The sequence below is a fragment of the Montipora foliosa genome, chromosome 12, assembly GCF_036669935.1.
Source record: "Montipora foliosa isolate CH-2021 chromosome 12, ASM3666993v2, whole genome shotgun sequence".
Classification (NCBI taxonomy): Eukaryota; Metazoa; Cnidaria; class Anthozoa; order Scleractinia; family Acroporidae; genus Montipora; species Montipora foliosa.
The window spans coordinates 36,123,427-36,132,916 of NC_090880.1; the positions used below are offsets into that span (position 1 = coordinate 36,123,427).

A 9,490-nucleotide genomic window follows, 5' to 3' on the forward strand; every position below is an offset into this window, starting at 1 on the left:
CCGATAAGCGATGGTTCGCCTCTCTCAAACTTCCATACAATTTTCTGGTTCACTCTGGTACCTAAGTCCTACAGCATATTTCAAAAGAAAACACTTGGAGCCATTCCCTGCTCGCAGACATCTCTTTTCTTTCCCGTTCGATTGACGCATACAGGAAAAGAGACCTCTGCCTTGGGGCTTGGGGCTAAACTCGCTGCGTTGAGCATGCGCGGTGATTACTTAGCGAGCGAATCCACACGTGATACTTCATGTTGTGCGGAATTACTGTAAAGAAACATTTTTCCTGTCAATTTGAATTTAATGTGTCTTCACCTTACGATTTAAGATTTAAGTCACCACTTTAAACATGGTTCCGAGGACCTTTCCGTTTGCTTTGAAGAGGTCCTAGAAACGATATTCGCTTGTCGGATTGTAGGGGTAAGTCATACATGGACTAATTTCCGGGGCTATTCTTGAGTAGGAGTGAGGTTTCCTTATATATATTTCATCAATTGTTCTACAAACCTGGTGCGAAGAGGCTGAGAATTGTATCCATCCATCGTCAATGGAAATAACAAAAACACCTTCCTCTAAGTTTAGGGACAAACTGTCTCCACAGAACAGAAGCAGAGCGTACGTTGATACCATGCTGCAGTCCCGTATGTAGACCTTTGAAGTCTTGACGTTCTCGAGATACACAAGATATGGACTGTCAAAATTGTTGACTTGAAAATTAACTGACGTGGGGTGAACAAACACCTGGAAGAAATTCAGCATCTCATTCAGAAACGGATTTGCACTTCGAAGAACTTTCACAGAAGGTTCATGATGACAATAACCGAAAGCTAAACCTTTAAAAATTTCAAAAACAATTTTTCTTGTCTCTCTATTTGGTCCTGGTTACTGAGATGATTTTTAGAACGATGCCCTTATTCCGTGAAGATATAACATTTACGTCATGTAAGTATCCCAAAGTGAATTTGAGAGATATCAATACACCTCTTTCATAATGGCGACCAAATAAAATATTCTTTTGATTTAATGCTAATAAGTCTTTCTAGCCTCGCTACGACCAGCAAATTTCAAAAGAATTTTTGTTTTTAAACGAGGCCAGTAGGTCTAATTAACATGTAAAGACAAAAGAATGTAAAAGAGGTCGCCTTTTATGAAAGTGGTCTATCAGTGGCAACATAGTTAATAGAGGGGACTGGTTTTGAAGCTCGGCAAACATCAAAGGAGCAAACAAAGATGCCAAGATTTATGTTGGAAAGTCCACGACCGTGCAAAACTATGGTGGCAAGCAGCAAACTGACGCTTTTTTAAAGTAATTAAACAGGGAAATGAGTTGGATTTGCCAGAAATTGCATACAAAAATTCCAGTATGAATGGTGTGGCATAAGAAGCGTGAAACAGACGCCAAAAGCAACTCGCACATCGGTGATTACAATTCGCGTGCATAGTAACCTGGCAAAATCAATAGCCGCGCGGTTGTTGGCGACCTGGTGATGACAAAGACCTTGCTGTATTCATAATGCTAACAAATTTTGGTTACAAATTCAAACTATTGTCGAGTTGCGCAACGCAGTCTATATTGCGGTTTCACTCCGGTCACAGCCAATACACCTTGTGCACAATACAGTTCACAATAGGCCTTATCACGGTTTTCGACGCCATCTTGACGGGTAGGCAAAGCGCTCAGAAATTACAGTGTTTGTATGAGAATCCGATAGCAAATAACTTCTTCCAAAATTGAATTTTTCACAATTTCTGAATCGCAACGTTAAAATACTAGGTAGAAGGTTGTATTCACCAAGTTTGAAGTATGTAGCTTGGCTAGAAGACGCTCAGTTAATTTTTTGAATTTTCCACACATTTGTCTGTAAATTTGGCTGGGTAAACAAACGTCTAGACGCAGTTCGCGGGAAAAAAATTCTGAGACTAATGTATGGAAAATTAAAAAAGAATAGCTCAGCGACTTATAGGAAAGCTACATCCTTCAAACTTGGTGAATACAATCTTCTACCTAGTATTTTAACGTTTTGATTCACAAATTGTGTAAAATTCAATTTTGGAAGAAGTTATTTGCTATCGGATTCCCATACAAACACTGTAATTTCTGACCGCTTTGCCTACCCGTCAAGATGGCGTCGAAAACCGTGATAAGGCCTATTGGGGACTGGTGAGTTCACAAAAGATGAGGGGGGTAGGGAGGGGGGGAGGAGAGAGAGGCAAAACAAATGCCATCAAAGACAAACTGTTCAAACCCGTCCATTCTTGGTCCAAAATTTCAGTTTAGTAGCTTTGACACTGACAGGAACAACACCTGACAACAATAATTAGAAAAAGAATTTGAAAATAAGCTGCTAGTGGTAATATATTAATTTTTACAAATCGGTTTTGACTACTGAACTCCTTCCTTCCCAGGTTATGACGCGAAACGATTTTAGATGCATTAAAGTTCGTATATTTGAACTGTGGAAATGGACAAGAAATGAAGGTCTCCAAAGTTTATCGCAGTTAGATAAGCAACTTACGCATCATTCCAGGCGACCCTGAATAGGATTCTAACTCTGCTTCATTTGCAATCCGGGGTTAAATCACAACTGACTACAAAACACGCTATCCTTATCCCTCAGTATTAAAAATTATAAGTAAAAAAGAAAAAGTCTGCTACGAGTCTAGTGGCCCATCAAGCCGGCGCTTATCTCCGGTTACTGTAGCATGAAGCGACTGGGAGTATTTCTACTCCCCCCTGGATGGGATGCTAGTCCCGAGGGACGTACTCAAGTCCGAGGGCACAGTTTTTCCTTATACGAACCGATAACGTATTTATTTTTTTCAGCCGTTTTTCTGAAAATGAAATCGCAAACTGATTGGCAAAAAGTCTTTCTAAGCGCTGTGTGTCGCACTGTCTCAGCTGAAATTACCTTATAACTGAAAAAAGCGCTCCGTTCGCAAAGCTCACAGAAAAATGATGGTTAAACGATAACAGAGAACTTTAAATGTCTCTTGGTGCACTAAATATAAAAAACAAACAGTTTCATTCATACATTTCATAGCAACCACAGAGAAATGAGCTAAACAAACTAAATTTTAAAAAATCGTACAAACCGGCGAATAATGTTGTACGTATTAAAATTTTGTCCTGTTGAAAATGAAACGAATGTTCTTAAAACAGGAGGAAAAAAATTTAGTGAAAAATACTCAAACACCTCAGTCTCATATCTTATTATTTCAAGGGTTTATCTTTGTTCTCCGTCAAGCCCTTCACAAATCAGTGCAAAACTTAGAGAACTAATCAAGGAAAACTTGTTGCCATTAGTTAATGCAAACTCCACAGCGTTGCGATCTGTTTCTTTGACTGTTTTAGCTACGAATCCGTACTTTCTTAAATGAAGCAAAATAGAACGAGGTTATAAAATAGAACTCCAAAGGAAATAACGGATGTCAACCGAAAAACTGAGTTCAAAGGACTTCTCTGCAGTTAGTCGTTTTAGTTAAACGGCAAACCAGCAAAGTGTTGTCAGCAAAATCGAGTGAATACTCGCCTTTCTGAAGAATAACCAGGCCTTTTATTCCATTGCTGATGTTTTTCCTTCTCTTTGCAACGGTTAGTAAGCGAAAATTTGTATTTTAAGAGGTAAAATCCAATGTTTCGTCGCGGCGCAGTAAAAAAATAAAATACTTTAAGATTTCCCGCGAATTCCGGACCAGGCAACTGGTTCGGATGGAAAATAGTTGGACCCGCCAAGAGCTCGTTATTAGCCAATCAGATTCAAGGATTTAGGATTCCGGCCTGCTGAGATATGCTTCAGACAAAGATAACTAAGTTATTTCACCGGGTGCAGCCTCATCCTTAACTCAAATCCAGCTTCAACCCGGTTACTGATATCTTACCCACCTGTCGCGGTCAACTCGTACTTAGTGTCTGGTTTCACAACTTGAACGACATTTGGAAACAGAGCACCGCACACAATACCAAGCACTAGTTTCTGATTTTTTGAGTTTACATTCATCTAAAACCAAAGAAATAATCATTAAGACGTGGTGCTCTTGCAAATCCGTCCGGAAGTGCTTATATAATAGGCCATTTCCGAGTTCATGTCTGCCTCCTCTTTAAAGCGAGTCTAAGTGCGAAATTTTTCTTATGAAAATTAGTTTTCATTCATATGTAAAGTAGAACTAATTACCATCACAAAACTTCGTGCTTAGACTCGCTTTGAAGACGAGGCAAACATATACTCGGAAATGGCCTAAGATGCGCGCCGATTTCAATAAGCGTCACGAAGTGTCCCCTTTCTAGCTCCTCTGCTCAACTTCAACATCACTTGTTTTGAGAAACACTAAACACTTAATGATCGGTCCCGACGGGAACAGTTAATTTTGTTTCCCGAGAATCTCAATGTTTCCTTGAGGCGCAGCCGAGGGAAACATTGAGATTCTCGGGAAACAAAATTAACTGTTTTCCGAGAGACCAGTTACTAAGTGATTTGTTATATAACACAAAAAGAAAAGCGAGCAATGGCAACAGCAGCGGCGGTCGTCGGTCAACATTCGCGAGTAACAGCCTTGCATACGGCGAGAGCTACTGAAATTTAAACTGACCAATCAGAATTCAGCGAGCGGGAAAAACTGTGCTATCCGATGTCACCACAGGGAGCCCACACAAACTGTGTGTCTGTTTGTATGTTCGAAATATAAAGAAATGTATGGGAAATATTGAAGAGTCCTAATATAGTAAACTTAAATCGAGAAATGACTATGTTAAAGCTCAAAATAAACGTAAACCTACCTCAGTTGTTGTGTATTGTCATTTCTGCGGCTGAAAATGGTGAATTTGAGCGATTTGGTGGGTTTTCTGTTGACTGTTACTACACGTCCTTAGAAGGAGGCAAGCTTGTCTTTTCGGAGAGCGGGCGGCTGTACACAGGCTATCACGCCAATTGTTTACATTCTGATTGGTTAGATCGATGGACATTCGTTGAGCCTTCTCTTGTGACTCTCGCTCGACACCGTCGCTTCTTTGAACATCACGCATTGTTCTGGCAATAAATTTGGCATTCCACTTTATCCAGTTTATGGATTGTGTTAGCCCGTGATCAACAACCAGGATCGATCGATTCTGTCGAAGCAGAAGACGTTGCTGAGTGAACATTTTTGCGACGAAATCGACCCTTTGTTTGTTCACCACTTCAATGTCCGATATGAGCCGCTCTAACGAGTATTGGGTCGATCACATTTGGTCGTCTGACCTTATGAAGTTCTTTCAGCTCTTGTTAGTGTCCGTCATGATCAACTTCAGGTGAAGCGCTATGCTGCTTTGTTCCAACTTCGATGGCTTGTGATGAGCTTGCCTGCTGCCAAAATTGTTGTTGTATTTGGGCAAGATTGGTCTTATTGGTCTTAGTGCTGTGCCAAACAACGAACAATCCTGTTGGGTGTTCCACGTGCTTGGCGAGTCTTGCACGATCATCGTCTATCAGATCTGGAGTGGAGTTTTCTTTCAATGATTACAACTTGCCATCGTTCTGCAAACATCCACGTAGCATGCAGCACTTTTTCAGTGACTCTAGTCGTGCATTCTTGAGCAGTTTGTTCTTCAGTGCTTGTATTTTTAATTTTTAATTGAATTAGCGATTTTTTATTAAGGAACCAACAAGTGAATGGTACACAAAATTATGAGAAACTGTTGATTGAATAGACAATATTTGTAGGCATAATTATCAACCCAGTTTAAGTACCAAGCTCAACAAGTTGTTTGGCTCCACAAGTTTCAGTTTAAGTTTCAGTTTCAGGCCAGGTACCCGAATTCACCCAGGTACTGGTACACAACCATAGTGTTCTTTGGAAATTGAATAGCTCCTTGAACGCCTGGTTGCTTGAGAAGAAACTTGATGTGTTTGTTCTCTACATTGGTGAATGCAGCCACTAACTGTCCATTGTGGATAAACTGCAGACTAACTCTTCTTTCAATTTATTCTTTGTTCTACGCAGGGCATCAACAATGGTGTCCCTTGCAAAATGTTAGTTTAAAAGGTTTGTTAAAGTTATTTCCCATTTTTTCATAGGGCACTGTGGTTGCCAGATTCACTTTCAAACTTATCATGGAAACGTAAATCAATACCATTGAATAGACACTAAAAAGTCGGTTCCTTGAATTCTTCATAGAAAATTAATTTAAATACATGTTGAAGCATCAGTTGAGGAGTTTTTTTTTTCACTCCCACTTTGTGAACGTAAGATACATTGCTGCAGTTTGTGTATTGCTTGGTCATTCAATGTCTTGATGACATCAAATCTCTTAATCTTTAGGCATTGTGTCAGACCTCCATAGAGACACTATCTTTATCTAAAAACTTAACTGGTTGCTTTTTTGAGCCCTTTAATGTGGCATTTTAAATAGTAAGGAAATGTTCCACATTTTATGGCATATAGTTCGGCATAGTTTTAAGGAATATTGCAGCCAAATCTAATTGAATATGAGACTAAAATATGCTGTTTGACATTTTGTGAATTAAAAGACTATTAATATTGTTTGTGCTTGTTTTAAAAGGCTTAAAGTTGGTACTCAAAAGTGTTCCTCAATAATCTTATTCTTTAAAGATTACCTTGGGAGAATTGGATTAAGGCTAGTTTTTTTCTTGTAGCTTCTTTCCCCAGTGCCCTCTGAGAATGGATTTGATTTGGTTTTGCCCAATGTTGAAAGATGAAACAATGCCTAATCCAGCCGCAAGGAATAATTCATGGTGCCTTTTTACAAACATGGGCATGAGGATGCTTATAAGCATCTGAGCATTGTTTCGCATGCGAAAGTGTTATTATAAATAATTTATTTCTCCAAGAGAGTCTTCTTTTCGTGTCGGTCATTCAAAAACTGTTGAAATCGCTTGTTTGAGCTGTTGGATGAAAGGGACAGAACATTTGATGAGGCCCTTCCAGGGAAGGGGTCCTTGTTCCCTTTAAATATTTGATTGTGTTTCCTTGTTCCCCAAATTACTTTCAAACTTGTCAGTCCCAGCTTTCTGATCCCTAAAATCTAAATTGGTTTTCTTCCCTTGATATTGTTCCTCTGTTCCCCAGTTCAAATTAGTCATGTTCTCTTCTTCCCCAAAACCCCTGGGAGTGCCTCTTTGATGTTGATTCTCTTATTGGCCTAATAGTAATTCACAGCAATTTCTTATTTGGGATTGAGGGAAAAGTTTTGATGAGTCTTTTCGATGGGGTAGATATCGACAACAATGTCATTTACCCAAAACCGAAATGCACTGTTTCCGGTGAAAGGGCAAATGATTGACAGGATAGCATTGGATAGCACAGTTTTGACTGCCGCGCGCACTGCGGGTGCGGGTTCCGTATGCAAGGAGTGCACTGTTACCCTCTGATCGTGACGTCATAGATTTTGCAATGTTGCCTGCTCAGAAACGTTTGGCGGGAAACAGTTTTATTGTTAAATATCATGTGACCTCGAATTAACCAATGAAAGCACGTGCTGTTGAGGGAAAAAAACTCAGCTATATAACAAAAGAACATTAACGTCACCAAGTGTCCTCTTCACACTGCTCCTCAAATAAAGATAAAAAGCTGAGTTTACCTTAACCTAAAAATAACGCAAACCCAAACACTTGCCCGCCTATTGTTAGAAACAGGTATCAAATGCTTACACTTTTGTGTTGGATATCAAAATTGGGCGTGCATTTAATAGGCCACGTTTGATATATCAATATTCACACATGGCTACGAGGGTGATCTAACCCGAAGGTCATGGGTTCAATTCCCACCCTGGTCAGAGTTTTTCTCTGTCCTTGTGTGGGCCCATTTCCATTAATAGGGCTAACGCTCACATGGTTCATATGGGGGTAGAAAACTAGCACTTCACGTTGCGTTCTAATCAGTTAAGTCAGTTAAATTTGAATATTGTTTTGTTTAGAAATCTCCCTTGAGACTTGTGAGACATAGGCAACAGAACTGAGCCGTGAAATTTGACCATAAAGCCTCGTTGCCATGCTTGAATATTGATATATCTAACTCGGCCTATGACGAGTCTTTAATAATTCAGAAATCTTTAAAGGCGAACATGTGCTATAAAGGAATACCTCTGCCTATAAATTCTATTGTTCGCCATCGAAAATGAAAGCCAACGTCAAGGATTACAGCATGACGAGATAGATGTACGCGCTTCATGGAACTCAACGCAAAGTTTTCCTTGAACTTATTTCCGTCGTTTAGCCATTTGCAACAATGGTCTTTGAGTCATACATGGAGTCATTGTGCAGTCCTAGACATATCTGAGTAAAGAGCTGCGTAAGTTGGGTCAAAATGGTTGTTTGTAGCCGGGTCTGTCGTTTTAACATTTCTTGCGAAATCTGCTTAAAGTAAAGGAGTGTGTGGATCGATTCTCAATCAACAGAGCTAATTCACACCTCACACCTGAAGGTGTTGAATTTGAAACAAATCGCCGTTTCCTCGATGTCACACTATGGGACAATAGTCGAAAAAGAAAGCACCCTTAAATGATGAAGGAATGTGCATTTAACGCTCAAATTCCCGTTTCACTCTCTGGATGTCTTACAATAGTAACGTTTTTGTTGTGAGAAGATTTACCAGAAGCCCTTCCCTTACTGCACGTGACGCATACAACCTTGTACACGTGCACTTGTTCCCACCCCACCCTTGTGATTTACCCTTTCGCCTGTGGCCAACAAGACTCCGTCTCCAGTTCTCGGCGCCAGTCTCTTCATTTTTCTGGCTGTGAGGTCGGCTTGTATGAAGCCGATATCAGCCAAGAGTTCGGCGTACTGACACTTTAAACTTGCTATCATCTACAAAAAAAATTAAGGCAGCAATAATACTCATTTTGACATTTCACAAGGGCGTTGGTATTGCTCAATTTTGCCTACACTACCAATAAGAAGCATACAACAGTATAAATACAGGGCCCTAAAGGTCAGCAAAGACATCATACGCCGTTTTTTTGAAGGAAGGCATAAAATAAATATAGCCCACCATTACTCATAGTACAGACCTGTGTCTCCAGAGACAAACCAATTCACACTAAATTAGTGTGACACCTCCGGATGCGAAAACCCAAAAACACTTAGCTTTGGGGAGAAAAAGGAAACGTATACCCCCGCCAACTGCGGTGCCGTGGGGGATGAGTCACGAAAACGAATCACGAAAACTAATAAAACACATTTAACTCAAAGCTAAACTAAGGAGCTGAAATGTTGCTGACCTAGAATGGTTATCAAATCGTAACGGCCTACTAAAAATATCTGAGACTCATACCCATAATCCCCCTCGCACGGCACCAATCCTCCTGTCCGTGCCGGCAAAATAACTATTTCTGCTTATTGCGCTTTGCTTCATTGTCAGAAATACTATTTTCCTTGTTGTGGCTACGAAACTGTACTGTGCAGGTAGACAACTTCCGTGGAGGTAAGCAAGTAAGACTGCAAAGTGTGCATATATTTGAGACTCAAGCTGCAACTATATGGCCATTTGTTTTCTACTT

General features: G+C 40.1%; 1 protein-coding gene across 2 annotated transcripts in view; it reads right to left on the minus strand.

Annotated features, from left to right (window-relative positions):
* The window catches only part of LOC137978404 (putative ATP-dependent RNA helicase DHX57), a 43,256-nt gene that overhangs the window by 1,357 nt on the left and 32,409 nt on the right, over positions 1 to 9,490 (minus strand). For both annotated transcript variants that reach the window (XM_068825303.1, XM_068825304.1), the window contains 4 exons: positions 8,661 to 8,798; positions 3,881 to 3,995; positions 2,244 to 2,302; positions 505 to 738 (listed from right to left, as the gene is read on the minus strand). In XM_068825303.1, the coding sequence (XP_068681404.1) occupies positions 505 to 738; positions 2,244 to 2,302; positions 3,881 to 3,995; positions 8,661 to 8,798 (546 nt within the window). The remainder of the gene's footprint in view (positions 1 to 504; positions 739 to 2,243; positions 2,303 to 3,880; positions 3,996 to 8,660; positions 8,799 to 9,490) is intronic.